The 14393-nt window shown below is 62.7% G+C and overlaps 1 protein-coding gene across 1 annotated transcript in view; it reads left to right on the plus strand.

Moving 5' to 3' along the window:
- CPSF1 (cleavage and polyadenylation specific factor 1) overlaps window positions 1-14393 on the plus strand; it is a 76098-nt gene that overhangs the window by 19648 nt on the left and 42057 nt on the right. The window contains exons 6-14 of the mRNA XM_069732112.1: window positions 516-667; window positions 8255-8401; window positions 8850-8989; window positions 9305-9415; window positions 9603-9696; window positions 10668-10755; window positions 11819-11941; window positions 12200-12251; window positions 13117-13211. Coding sequence (XP_069588213.1) covers window positions 516-667; window positions 8255-8401; window positions 8850-8989; window positions 9305-9415; window positions 9603-9696; window positions 10668-10755; window positions 11819-11941; window positions 12200-12251; window positions 13117-13211 — 1002 coding nt within the window. The remainder of the gene's footprint in view (window positions 1-515; window positions 668-8254; window positions 8402-8849; window positions 8990-9304; window positions 9416-9602; window positions 9697-10667; window positions 10756-11818; window positions 11942-12199; window positions 12252-13116; window positions 13212-14393) is intronic.

A 14393-nucleotide genomic window follows, 5' to 3' on the forward strand; every position in this document is an offset into this window, starting at 1 on the left:
GGCCGGCGGGTAGTTGTGCGGCTCCTATAGGGGGCACGGTGGGGCCGGCGGGTAGTTGTGCGGCTCCTATAGGGGGCACGCTGGGGCCGGCGGGTAGTTGTGCGGCTCCTATAGGGGGCACGCTGGGGCCGACGGGTAGTTGTGCTTCTCGTTATAGGGGGCACGCTGGGGCCGGTGGATAGTTGTGCGGCTCCTATAGGGGGCACGCTGGGGCCGGCGGGTAGTTGTGCGGCTCCTATAGGGGGCACGCTGGGGCCGACGGGTAGTTGTGCTTCTCGTTATAGGGGGCACGCTGGGGCCGGTGGATAGTTGTGCGGCTCCTATAGGGGGCACGCTGGGGTCGGCGGGTAGTTGTGCGGCTCTTATAGGGGCACACGGTGGGACGTTGTGCGGCCCCTCTAGGGGGCACACAGGGGGTGGTGGACTGTCCTTACATGGATTATTCCCTCCGGGGTGGCTGCTGCGGTGCGTCTCTGGCATTATCCCCCTGGGGTCTTCCCTTCTTTTCTCATCAGGATGGCTTTGTGCAGAACGTGCACATCCCCAAGGTTCGAGTGGACCCCAATGGTCGCTGCGCGGTGATGCTGATATACGGCACCCGGCTGGTGGTGCTGCCGTTCCGAAGAGACACCCTGGCCGAGGAGCACGAGGGGCAGATGGCCGAGGGGTAGGTGCAGATCTGGGACCCATGTACATTGAGGGGGGTCTCGTTTTCCTGGGTGACTCCTGTGTACAGTGGGGGGCGTCTCCCTCCTGGGTGACTCCTGTGTACAGTGGGGGGTCTCATCCTCCTGGGTGACCCCTGTGTACAGTGGGGGGGTCTCGTCCTCCTGGGTGACTCCTGTGTACAGTGGGGGGTCTCGTCCTCCTGTGTACAGTGGGGGGGTCTCGTCCTCCAGTGTGACTCCTGTGTACAGTGGGGGGTCTCGTCCTCCTGGGTGACCCCTGTGTACAGTGGGGGGTCTCGTCCTCCTGGATGACTCCTGTGTACAGTGGGGGGGGTCTCGTACTCCTGGGTGACTCCTGTGTACAGTGGGGGGTCTCGTCCTCCTGGGTGACCCCTGTGTACAGTGGGGGGTCTCGTCCTCCTGGGTGAGTCCTGTGTACAGTGGGGGGTCTCGTCCTCCTGTGTACAGTGGGGGGTCTCGTCCTCCTGGGTGACCCCTGTGTACAGTGGGGGGTCTCGTACTCCTGGGTGACTCCTGTGTACAGTGGGGGGGTCTCGTCCTCCTGGGTGACCCCTGTGTACAGTGGGGGGTCTCGTCCTCCTGGGTGACTCCTGTGTACAGTGGGGGGTCTCGTCCTCCTGTGTACAGTGGGGGGGTCTCGTACTCCTGGGTGACTCCTGTGTACAGTGGGGGGTCTCGTCCTCCTGGGTGACTCCTGTGTACAGTGGGGGGTCTCGTCCTCCTGTGTACAGTGGGGGGTCTCGTCCTCCTGGGTGACTCCTGTGTACAGTGGGGGGTCTCGTCCTCCTGGGTGACTCCTGTGTACAGTGGGGGGTCTCGTCCTCCTGGGTGAGTCCTGTGTACAGTGGGGGGTCTCGTCCTCCTGGGTGACTCCTGTGTACAGTGGGGGGTCTCGTCCTCCTGTGTACAGTGGGGGGTCTCATCCTCCTGGGTGACCCCTGTGTACAGTGGGGGGTCTCATCCTCCTGGGTGACCCCTGTGTACAGTGGGGGGTCTCGTCCTCCTGTGTACAGTGGGGGGTCTCGTCCTCCAGTGTGACTCCTGTGTACAGTGGGGGGTCTCATCCTCCTGGGTGACCCCTGTGTACAGTGGGGGGTCTCGTCCTCCTGTGTACAGTGGGGGGTCTCGTCCTCCTGGGTGACTCCTGTGTACAGTGGGGGGGTCTCGTCCTCCTGGGTGACTCCTGTGTACAGTGGGGGGGTCTCGTACTCCTGGGTGACTCCTGTGTACAGTGGGGGGTCTCGTCCTCCTGGGTGACTCCTGTGTACAGTGGGGGGTCTCGTCCTCCTGTGTAGTGGGGGGGTCTCGTCCTCCTGGGTGACTCCTGTGTACAGTGGGGGGTCTCGTCCTCCTGGGTGACTCCTGTGTACAGTGGGGGGTCTCGTCCTCCTGGGTGACTCCTGTGTACAGTGGGGGGGTCTCGTCCTCCTGGGTGACTCCTGTGTACAGTGGGGGGTCTCGTCCTCCTGGGTGACTCCTGTGTACAGTGGGGGGTCTCATCCTCCTGGGTGACCCCTGTGTACAGTGGGGGGGTCTCGTCCTCCTGGGTGACTCCTGTGTACAGTGGGGGGGTCTCGTCCTCCTGGGTGACTCCTGTGTACAGTGGGGGGGTCTCGTCCTCCTGGGTGACTCCTGTGTACAGTGGGGGGTCTCGTCCTCCTGGGTGACTCCTGTGTACAGTGGGGGGTCTCGTCCTCCTGGGTGACTCCTGTGTACAGTGGGGGGTCTCGTCCTCCTGGGTGACTCCTGTGTACAGTGGGGGGTCTCGTCCTCCTGGGTGACTCCTGTGTACAGTGGGGGGTCTCGTCCTCCTGGGTGACTCCTGTGTACAGTGGGGGGTCTCGTCCTCCTGGGTGACTCCTATGTACAGTGGGGGGTCTCGTCCTCCTGGGTGACTCCTGTGTACAGTGGGGGGTCTCGTCCTCCTGTGTACAGTGGGGGGGTCTCGTCCTCCTGGGTGACTCCTGTGTACAGTGGGGGGTCTCGTCCTCCTGGGTGACTCCTGTGTACAGTGGGGGGTCTCGTCCTCCTGTGTAGTGGGGGGGTCTCGTCCTCCTGGGTGACTCCTGTGTACAGTGGGGGGTCTCGTCCTCCTGGGTGACTCCTGTGTACAGTGGGGGGTCTCGTCCTCCTGGGTGACTCCTGTGTACAGTGGGGGGGTCTCGTCCTCCTGGGTGACTCCTGTGTACAGTGGGGGGTCTCGTCCTCCTGGGTGACTCCTGTGTACAGTGGGGGGTCTCATCCTCCTGGGTGACCCCTGTGTACAGTGGGGGGGTCTCGTCCTCCTGGGTGACTCCTGTGTACAGTGGGGGGGTCTCGTCCTCCTGGGTGACTCCTGTGTACAGTGGGGGGTCTCGTCCTCCTGGATGACTCCTGTGTACAGTGGGGGGGGGTCTCGTCCTCCTGGGTGACTCCTGTGTACAGTGGGGGGGTCTCGTCCTCCTGGATGACTCCTGTGTACAGTGGGGGGGGTCTCGTCCTCCTGGGTGACTCCTGTGTACAGTGGGGGGGTCTCGTCCTCCTGGGTGACTCCTGTGTACAGTGGGGGGGTCTCGTCCTCCTGGGTGACTCCTGTGTACAGTGGGGGGGGTCTCGTCCTCCTGGGTGACTCCTGTGTACAGTGGGGGGGTCTCGTCCTCCTGGGTGACTCCTGTGTACAGTGGGGGGTCTCGTCCTCCTGGGTGACTCCTGTGTACAGTGGGGGGTCTCGTCCTCCTGGGTGACTCCTGTGTACAGTGGGGGTCTCGTCCTCCTGGGTGACTCCTGTGTACAGTGGGGGGTCTCGTCCTCCTGGGTGACTCCTGTGTACAGTGGGGGGTCTCGTCCTCCTGGGTGAGTCCTGTGTACAGTGGGGGGTCTCGTCCTCCTGGGTGACTCCTGTGTACAGTGGGGGGTCTCGTCCTCCTGGGTGACTCCTGTGTACAGTGGGGGGGTCTCGTCCTCCTGGGTGACTCCTGTGTACAGTGGGGGGTCTCGTCCTCCTGGGTGACTCCTGTGTACAGTGGGGGGTCTCGTCCTCCTGGGTGACTCCTGTGTACAGTGGGGGGTCTCGTCCTCCTGGGTGACTCCTGTGTACAGTGGGGGGTGTCGTCCTCCTGGGTGACTCCTGTGTACAGTGGGGGGTCTCGTCCTCCTGTGTACAGTGGGGGGTCTCGTCCTCCTGGGTGACTCCTGTGTACAGTGGGGGGGTCTCGTACTCCTGGGTGACTCCTGTGTACAGTGGGGGGTCTCGTCCTCCTGGGTGACTCCTGTGTACAGTGGGGGGTCTCGTCCTCCTGTGTACAGTGGGGGGTCTCGTCCTCCTGGGTGACTCCTGTGTACAGTGGGGGGTCTCGTCCTCCTGTGTACAGTGGGGGGTCTCGTCCTCCTGTGTACAGTGGGGGGTCTCGTCCTCCTGGGTGACTCCTGTGTACAGTGGGGGGTCTCGTCCTCCTGGGTGACTCCTGTGTACAGTGGGGGGTCTCGTCCTCCTGGGTGACTCCTGTGTACAGTGGGGGTCTCGTCCTCCTGTGTACAGTGGGGGGTCTCGTCCTCCTGGGTGACTCCTGTGTACAGTGGGGGGTCTCGTCCTCCTGGGTGACTCCTGTGTACAGTGGGGGGTCTCGTCCTCCTGGGTGACCCCTGTGTACAGTGGGGGGGTCTCGTCCTCCTGGGTGACTCCTGTGTACAGTGGGGGGTCTCGTCCTCCTGGGTGACTCCTGTGTACAGTGGGGGGTCTCGTCCTCCTGGGTGACTCCTGTGTACAGTGGGGGGTCTCGTCCTCCTGGGTGACTCCTGTGTACAGTGGGGGGTCTCGTCCTCCTGGGTGACTCCTGTGTACAGTGGGGGGTCTCGTCCTCCTGTGTACAGTGGGGGGTCTTCCTCCTGGGTGACTCCTGTGTACAGTGGGGGGGTCTCGTCCTCCTGGGTGACTCCTGTGTACAGTGGGGGGGTCTCGTCCTCCTGGGTGACTCCTGTGTACAGTGGGGGGTCTTCCTCCTGGGTGACTCCTGTGTACAGTGGGGGGGTCTCGTCCTCCTGGGTGACTCCTGTGTACAGTGGGGGGGTCTCGTCCTCCTGGGTGACTCCTGTGTACAGTGGGGGGGTCTCGTCCTCCTGGGTGACTTCTGTGTACAGTGGGGGGTCTCGTCCTCCTGGGTGACTCCTGTGTACAGTGGGGGGTCTCGTACTCCTGGGTGACTCCTGTGTACAGTGGGGGGGTCTCGTCCTCCTGGGTGACTCCTGTGTACAGTGGGGGGGTCTCGTCCTCCTGGGTGAGTCCTGTGTACAGTGGGGGGTCTCATCCTCCTGGGTGACTCCTGTGTACAGTGGGGGGTCTCGTCCTCCTGTGTACAGTGGGGGGGTCTCGTCCTCCTGGGTGACTCCTGTGTACAGTGGGGGGTCTCGTCCTCCTGGGTGACTCCTGTGTACAGTGGGGGGTCTCGTCCTCCTGGGTGACTCCTGTGTACAGTGGGGGGTCTCGTCCTCCTGGGTGACTCCTGTGTACAGTGGGGGGTCTCGTCCTCCTGGGTGACTCCTGTGTACAGTGGGGGGGTCTCGTCCTCCTGGGTGACTCCTGTGTACAGTGGGGGGGTCTCGTCCTCCTGGGTGACTCCTGTGTACAGTGGGGGGTCTCGTCCTCCTGGGTGACTCCTGTGTACAGTGGGGGGTCTCGTCCTCCTGGGTGACTCCTGTGTACAGTGGGGGGGTCTCGTCCTCCTGGGTGACTCCTGTGTACAGTGGGGGGTCTCGTCCTCCTGGGTGACTCCTGTGTACAGTGGGGGGTCTCGTCCTCCTGGGTGACTCCTGTGTACAGTGGGGGGGTCTCGTCCTCCTGGGTGACTCCTGTGTACAGTGGGGGGTCTCGTCCTCCTGGGTGACTCCTGTGTACAGTGGGGGGGTCTCGTACTCCTGGGTGACTCCTGTGTACAGTGGGGGGTCTCGTCCTCCTGGGTGACTCCTGTGTACAGTGGGGGGTCTCGTCCTCCTGTGTACAGTGGGGGGTCTCGTCCTCCTGGGTGACTCCTGTGTACAGTGGGGGGTCTCGTCCTCCTGGGTGACTCCTGTGTACAGTGGGGGGTCTCGTCCTCCTGGGTGACTCCTGTGTACAGTGGGGGGTCTCGTCCTCCTGGGTGACTCCTGTGTACAGTGGGGGGGTCTCGTCCTCCTGGGTGACTCCTGTGTACAGTGGGGGGTCTCGTCCTCCTGGGTGACTCCTGTGTACAGTGGGGGGGTCTCGTCCTCCTGGGTGACTCCTGTGTACAGTGGGGGGGTCTCGTCCTCCTGGGTGACTCCTGTGTACAGTGGGGGGTCTCGTCCTCCTGGGTGACTCCTGTGTACAGTGGGGGGGTCTCGTCCTCCTGGGTGACTCCTGTGTACAGTGGGGGGTCTCGTCCTCCTGTGTACAGTGGGGGGTCTCGTCCTCCTGGGTGACTCCTGTGTACAGTGGGGGGGTCTCGTCCTCCTGTGTACAGTGGGGGGTCTCGTCCTCCTGGGTGACTCCTGTGTACAGTGGGGGGTCTCGTCCTCCTGTGTACAGTGGGGGGTCTCGTCCTCCTGGGTGACTCCTGTGTACAGTGGGGGGTCTCGTCCTCCTGGGTGACTCCTGTGTACAGTGGGGGGTCTCGTCCTCCTGGGTGACTCCTGTGTACAGTGGGGGGGTCTCGTCCTCCTGGGTGACTCCTGTGTACAGTGGGGGGTCTCGTCCTCCTGGGTGACTCCTGTGTACAGTGGGGGGGTCTCGTCCTCCTGGGTGACTCCTGTGTACAGTGGGGGGGTCTCGTCCTCCTGGGTGACTCCTGTGTACAGTGGGGGGTCTCGTCCTCCTGGGTGACTCCTGTGTACAGTGGGGGGTCTCGTCCTCCTGTGTACAGTGGGGGGTCTCGTCCTCCTGGGTGACTCCTGTGTACAGTGGGGGGGTCTCGTACTCCTGGGTGACTCCTGTGTACAGTGGGGGGTCTCGTCCTCCTGGGTGACTCCTGTGTACAGTGGGGGGTCTCGTCCTCCTGTGTACAGTGGGGGGTCTCGTCCTCCTGGGTGACTCCTGTGTACAGTGGGGGGTCTCATCCTCCTGGGTGACTCCTGTGTACAGTGGGGGGGTCTCGTCCTCCTGGGTGACTCCTGTGTACAGTGGGGGGGTCTCGTCCTCCTGGGTGACTCCTGTGTACAGTGGGGGGTCTCGTCCTCCTGGGTGACTCCTGTGTACAGTGGGGGGTCTCGTCCTCCTGGGTGACTCCTGTGTACAGTGGGGGGGTCTCGTCCTCCTGGGTGACTCCTGTGTACAGTGGGGGGTCTCGTCCTCCTGGGTGACTCCTGTGTACAGTGGGGGGGTCTCGTCCTCCTGGGTGACTCCTGTGTACAGTGGGGGGTCTCGTCCTCCTGGGTGACTCCTGTGTACAGTGGGGGGTCTCGTCCTCCTGGGTGACTCCTGTGTACAGTGGGGGGTCTCGTCCTCCTGGGTGACTCCTGTGTACAGTGGGGGGTCTCGTCCTCCTGGGTGACTCCTGTGTACAGTGGGGGGGTCTCGTCCTCCTGGGTGACTCCTGTGTACAGTGGGGGGTCTCGTCCTCCTGGGTGACTCCTGTGTACAGTGGGGGGTCTCGTCCTCCTGGGTGACTCCTGTGTACAGTGGGGGGGTCTCGTCCTCCTGGGTGACTCCTGTGTACAGTGGGGGGGTCTCGTCCTCCTGGGTGACTCCTGTGTACAGTGGGGGGGTCTCGTCCTCCTGGGTGACTCCTGTGTACAGTGGGGGGTCTCGTCCTCCTGGGTGACTCCTGTGTACAGTGGGGGGTCTCGTCCTCCTGGGTGACTCCTGTGTACAGTGGGGGGTCTCGTCCTCCTGGGTGACTCCTGTGTACAGTGGGGGGTCTCGTCCTCCTGTGTACAGTGGGGGGTCTCGTCCTCCTGGGTGACTCCTGTGTACAGTGGGGGGTCTCGTCCTCCTGGGTGACTCCTGTGTACAGTGGGGGGGTCTCGTCCTCCTGGGTGACTCCTGTGTACAGTGGGGGGTCTCGTCCTCCTGGGTGACTCCTGTGTACAGTGGGGGGGTCTCGTCCTCCTGGGTGACTCCTGTGTACAGTGGGGGGTCTCGTCCTCCTGTGTACAGTGGGGGGTCTCGTCCTCCTGGGTGACTCCTGTGTACAGTGGGGGGTCTCGTCCTCCTGGGTGACTCCTGTGTACAGTGGGGGGTCTCGTCCTCCTGGGTGACTCCTGTGTACAGTGGGGGGTCTCGTCCTCCTGTGTACAGTGGGGGGTCTCGTCCTCCTGGGTGACTCCTGTGTACAGTGGGGGGTCTCGTCCTCCTGGGTGACTCCTGTGTACAGTGGGGGGGTCTCGTCCTCCTGGGTGACTCCTGTGTACAGTGGGGGGTCTCGTCCTCCTGGGTGACTCCTGTGTACAGTGGGGGGTCTCGTCCTCCTGTGTACAGTGGGGGGTCTCGTCCTCCTGGGTGACTCCTGTGTACAGTGGGGGGTCTCGTCCTCCTGGGTGACTCCTGTGTACAGTGGGGGGTCTCGTCCTCCTGGGTGACTCCTGTGTACAGTGGGGGGTCTCGTCCTCTCCCTGTGTGACCCTCGTGTCTCCCCCAGGCAGAAGTCCAGCTTCCTCCCCAGTTACATCATTGACGTGCGTGAACTGGACGAGAAGCTGCTGAACATCATCGACCTGCAGTTCCTTCACGGCTACTACGAGCCCACCCTGCTCATCCTGTTCGAGCCCAACCAGACCTGGCCGGGGTAGGTGACACAAAGCAGCGGGGGCCGGCTGTACATTCCCTGTAGTGGGGGTCCAGCCTTATGTTCCCTGTTAGTAGGGGGGCCTGGCTGTACGCTCCTTGTTGGGGGGGTGGCCTGGCCATGTGCTTCTTGTAAGGCGGGGGGTTGGGGGCTCGGCAATACGTTTCCTGTAAGGGAGGGGGGTGGCCTGGCCGTGTGTTCCCTGTAAAGGGGGGGCCGGCAATATGTTTCCTTTAAGAGGGGGTGGGGTCCAGCTGTATGCTCCCTGTAAGTCAGGTGGGGCAGCTGCACCTTCTCTGTGGAGGGGGTCTGCCTATACGTTTTCTGTAGGGGGGTGGTCTGGCTGCACCTTCTCTTTAGGGGGTCTTCGATAGGTTGTCACTGGGGGGTGGTCTGCCTGTACGCTCTCAGTGCGGGGGTTGTTCTGATCTGTGCGCTCTCTCTGCAGCCGCGTGGCGGTGCGTCAGGACACCTGCAGTATCGTGGCCATCTCTCTGAACATCATGCAGAAGGTTCACCCCGTCATCTGGTCGCTCTGTAGTTTGCCTTATGACTGCACCCAGGCCCTGGCGGTCCCCAAGCCCATCGGTGAGTGAGGGGCGTCTCCTTGCGGGGCACTTCTGGCGGTAAGGTCGGGTATAGAGGTCGGGTTCAGGACCTGGGCTCCGGACCACGTACATATGTGGTGAGCCCGTCATGTGGTTGTGGGGTTGCATTGGACCGTGCGCTCCGTCCGCTGTAGATGCCCTCATTATCAGGGACCCTCTGTTCCGGAGACCCCCAGCGCCTGCCAGGTGCATGGGGTCATGGAGTGCGGTATGTCCTTGTAGTGTGATGTGCCCGTGCGGTCGGCAGCAGCCGTAGGGTCGGCACATGACGGTGACCCTTCTTCTTCTCCTGCAGGTGGAGTTGTCATCTTTGCCGTAAACTCGCTGCTTTATCTGAATCAGAGCGTCCCCCCGTACGGCGTCTCCCTCAACAGTCTGACAAATGGGACCACTTCCTTCCCTCTCAGTAAGTCTTCTGTTCCTTGTGTGACCCTGCCAGCCATTGTGCCGCCATCCTCCCTACGTCCTGGCCACGGCCCGTCTGTGGTTCCATCGCTCCCGCCATTCACCACCAAACCTCGCACGTTGCAGCTTGTGGAGCGCCAGCCGCCATCTCTGGACCCCGTGATGTGTATAACTTTCTGTGCCCACAGAGCCTCAGGACGGCGTCAGGATCACTCTGGACTGTTGTCAGGCCACATTCATTTCATATGACAAGATGGTGATTTCCCTGAAGGGTGGTGAGATGTGAGTGCGGGGAGGGCGTCCGGCTGTGCTGCTGGGGGGAGGCTGCCGGCTGTGCTGCTGGGGGGAGGCTGCCGGCTGTGCTGCTGGGGGGAGGCTGCCGGCTGTGCTGCTGGGGGGAGGCTGCCGGCTGTGCTGCTGGGGGGAAAGCGGCCGGCTGTGCTGCTGGGGGGAGGCTGCCGGCTGTGCTGCTGGGGGAAGGCTGCCGGCTGTGCTGCTGTGGGGAGGCTGCCGGCTGTGCTGCTGGGGGAAAGCGGCCGGCTGTGCTGCTGGGGGGAGACTGCCGGCTGTGCTGCTGGGGGAAAGCGGCCGGCTGTGCTGCTGGGGGGAGGCTGCCGGCTGTGCTGCTGGGGGGAGGCTGCCGGCTGTGCTGCTGTGGGGAGGCTGCCGGCTGTGCTGCTGGGGGAAAGCGGCCGGCTGTGCTGCTGGGGGGAGGCTGCCGGCTGTGCTGCTGGGGGGAGACTGCCGGCTGTGCTGCTGGGGGAAAGCGGCCGGCTGTGCTGCTGGGGGGAGGCTGCCGGCTGTGCTGCTGGGGGGAAAGCGGCCGGCTGTGCTGCTGGGGGGAGGCTGCCGGCTGTGCTGCTGGGGGAGGCTGCCGGCTGTGCTGCTGGGGGGAGAGCGGCCGGCTGTGCTGCTGGGGGGAGGCTGCCGGCTGTGCTGCTGGGGGGAGGCTGCCGGCTGTGCTGCTGGGGGGAGACTGCCGGCTGTGCTGCTGGGGGGAGGCTGCCGGCTGTGCTGCTGGGGGGAGGCTGCCGGCTGTGCTGCTGGGGGGAGGCTGCCGGCTGTGCTGCTGGGGGGAGGGCGGCCGGCTGTGCTGCTGGGGGGAGGGCGGCCGGCTGTGCTGCTGGGGGGGAGGGCGGCCGGCTGTGCTGCTGGGGGGGAGGGCGGCCGGCTGTGCTGCTGGGGGGAGGGCGGCGCCGGCTGTACTGCGGGGGTTTCGTCTGTGGTGACGTTGAATCCTGTGTCCCCTCCAGTTATGTCCTGACTCTGATCACAGACGGGATGAGGAGCGTTCGCTCGTTCCACTTTGACAAGGCGGCAGCGAGTGTCCTGACCACATCCGTGAGTATCTGGAGACGGGTGCGGAGGTGCTGGTGGGGTGAGGGGCAGGTGCTACTTATGATGGGGCAGAGGCGCTGACTTGGCAGGGAGGCTCGTCTAGAGAAGTCACAACACATAGGGTCTCTGGTGTGGGAGGCTCGGCTGGAGAGGTGACGGCACATGTGGGGGTCTCTGGTGTGGGAGGCTCGGCTGGAGAGGTGACGGCACATGTGGGGGTCTCTGGTGTGGGAGGCTCGGCTGGAGAGGTGACGGCACATGTGGGGGTCTCTGGTGTGGGAGGCTCGGCTGGAGAGGTGACGGCACATGTGGGGGTCTCTGGTGTGGGAGGCTCGGCTGGAGAGGTGACGGCACATGTGGGGGTCTCTGGTGTGGGAGGCTCGGCTGGAGAGGTGACGGCACATGTGGGGGTCTCTGGTGTGGGAGGCTCGGCTGGAGAGGTGACGGCACATGTGGGGGTCTCTGGTGTGGGAGGCTCGGCTGGAGAGGTGACGGCACATGTGGGGGTCTCTGGTGTGGGAGGCTCGGCTGGAGAGGTGACGGCACATGTGGGGGTCTCTGGTGTGGGAGGCTCGGCTGGAGAGGTGACGGCACATGTGGGGGTCTCTGGTGTGGGAGGCTCGGCTGGAGAGGTGACGGCACATGTGGGGGTCTCTGGTGTGGGAGGCTCGGCTGGAGAGGTGACGGCACATGTGGGGGTCTCTGGTGTGGGAGGCTCGGCTGGAGAGGTGACGGCACATGTGGGGGTCTCTGGTGTGGGAGGCTCGGCTGGAGAGGTGACGGCACATGTGGGGGTCTCTGGTGTGGGAGGCTCGGCTGGAGAGGTGACGGCACATGTGGGGGTCTCTGGTGTGGGAGGCTCGGCTGGAGAGGTGACGGCACATGTGGGGGTCTCTGGTGTGGGAGGCTCGGCTGGAGAGGTGACGGCACATGTGGGGGTCTCTGGTGTGGGAGGCTCGGCTGGAGAGGTGACGGCACATGTGGGGGTCTCTGGTGTGGGAGGCTCGGTTGGAGTTGGGGGCTTTGGGGGGTCGGGCTGTGTCTGACTTTGTTTTACCCACCGCAGATGACTCTCATGGAGCCGGGGTATCTGTTTCTGGGATCCCGTTTAGGGAACTCTCTGCTGCTCCGCTACACAGAGAAGGCCCAGGACAGCCCCTCAGGATGCACGAAGGACCCCGAGAAGCCGGTGAGCGCCATATGCTCTGTTGCTGTGTGAGCGGCCAATACGTTTATCTGAGATACCATCCCTATGAGGGGAGGACGCCCCCCGCCTTCTTTGGAGTGGAGCCCCTGTGCCCACCCCGGCCTCTCCGGAACAAGAGGGCGTTTATGTCGTGGCCACCGGCTCCTATGTCCCCCGATATCCTCTATCTGGAGCCCCCGTACACATCAGGTGGTCCACTGTATGGCATCTGTTCTTATGGCTGCTGTTCTCCTCTTCTAGGATGAACCTCCAAGTAAGAAGAAACGAGTGGACGCTTCTGTTTTACGACCAGGTCAGTGCACAATATGTCAGGCTCAGCCGCCCCCTCCCCTGAAGGTCGTGGTGCCACCCCCACCCCCCTGTAGGTCGCGGTGCCCCTCCCACATTGTTCACGGTGCCCCTCCCACATTGTTCACGGTGGCCCCCCTGTAGTTCACGGTGGCCCCCCTGTAGTTCACGGTGGCCCCCCTGTAGTTCACGGTGGCCCCCCTGTAGTTCACGGTGGCCCCCCTGTAGTTCACGGTGGCCCCCCTGTAGTTCACGGTGGCCCCCCTGTAGTTCACGGTGCCCCTGCTCCCATGTAATTTGTGGTGCCCCTCCTCCCCTGTAGTTCGTGGTGCCCCTCCCCCTGTAGTTCACTGTGCCCCTCCTCCCCTGTATTTCACAGTGCCCACCGTAGTTCATGGTGCCCCTCCTCCCCTGTAGTTCACGGTGCCCCCTGTAGGTCGCAGTGCCCCCTGTAGGTCGCGGTGCCCCTCCTCCTCTGTAGTTTGCGGTGCCGCGCCCCCGTAGCTCGCGGACCCCCCCCGTAGCTCGCGGACCCCCCCCCCACCCCGTAGCGCATGGACCCCGTAACCCCCCCCCCTTCCCTGTAGCTTGCGGACCCCCCGTAGCTCGCGGACCCCCCCCACCCCGTAGCGCATGGACCCCCTAACCCCCCCTTCCCTGTAGTTCGCGGCCCCCCCCCCGTAGCTCGCGGACCCCCCCGTAGCTCGCGGACCCCCCCGTAGCTCGCGGACCCCCCCGTAGCTCGCGGACCCCCCCGTAGCTCGCGGACCCCCCGTAGCTCGCGGACCCCTTGTAGCTCGCGGACCCCTTGTAGCTCGCGGACCCCCCGTAGCTCGCGGACCCCCTGTAGCTCCCGCTCTCTCTTGCAGGCAGTAAGGGGGCCATGCTGGATGAGGTGGATGAGATCGAGGTGTACGGGAACGAGATGCAGTCGGGCACGCAGCTCTCCACATACTCCTTTGAGGTGAGTGAGGGGATTGTCGGGGGCAGATTCCCACCCTGATGTCACAGGTCTGGAAACCATTAGATAAGGAAGAGCTTAGACCGTCCATCTCTGGACTCAGGAGAACTATGGACTGGATCCTTCACGTGCAGTTTTACCACAAGCACGGACCCCCAGGCTTCTCTAGGACCGTACTGTGACCCCTTTATGTGACTTTTTGGGGGATGATTTTGGTGTCATTAGATTGGGTAGAAATAAATGGACTCTGTGCTGCGATTGGCTGCTGTGGACAGAGATTTCCATACCCAGCTCCCAACAAGTGTGGTGGTGTCTGTAGCACCCAATCAGAGCACAGCTTTCATTTTACCTCAGCGGTATAAGGACTGTGATTGGTTGCTATGGGCAGTAATGGCAGATTTCCTCAGTTGATAAGACTTACCAGATTCCTCTCAGTATTCAGCGGCTGTGGCGGATGAGGCTTCTGATGCCAACAGCGTGATCGAGAGGAGTACACGGCGGTCGTAATTCACAACTTTTGCTCCATTTGCGGTTGTTTTGTGGTGAAGAAACAATGGAGGAACATTGCAGACTTGGTGGTGTAAGCCTCGGTGGTCCGGGCAAGTCGTGGACTTCACATGTTGTGTAGAAGGACGACCATGGTGTGAAGGGAAGAAAGAGCTTTCGTTTTTGCGTGCCGCTGATCTGCAGGAACTGCGATATATCATAGTGATGAATGCTACTGTTGTACGTGCAACGTGGAGGAAATCAGCCTTACAAATAAGAAGGAAATTACCATATTTTGCGGCCTACAAGATACTTCCCAAATGTTCAGAAGGAAAATAGGGAAAATAATGTGTCAAAAGGGGATCCATCTTACAGTCCGAATTCAGGTCGGTCGTGGTGGTGGAACGGGGTCACAGGAGGTGTTCAGAGGTGCGACTGTCACAACCCATCTGTTGGGGGACCAGGGGCTCCTTCCTTGTTCCTAACACTAGGGGGTGGCCTACTTTGCCCTGCTCCCCGGGATACTTGTGGAGGTAACATAGTAACATAGTTAGTAAGGCCGAAAAAAGACATTTGTCCATCCAGTTCAGCCTATATTCCATCATAATAAATCCCCAGATCTACGTCCTTCTACAGAACCTAATTGTATGATACAATATTGTTCTGCTCCAGGAAGACATCCAGGCCTCTCTTGAACCC

Source organism: Ranitomeya imitator, chromosome 6 (genome assembly GCF_032444005.1).
Source record: "Ranitomeya imitator isolate aRanImi1 chromosome 6, aRanImi1.pri, whole genome shotgun sequence".
In the NCBI taxonomy this organism is placed as follows: Eukaryota; Metazoa; Chordata; class Amphibia; order Anura; family Dendrobatidae; genus Ranitomeya; species Ranitomeya imitator.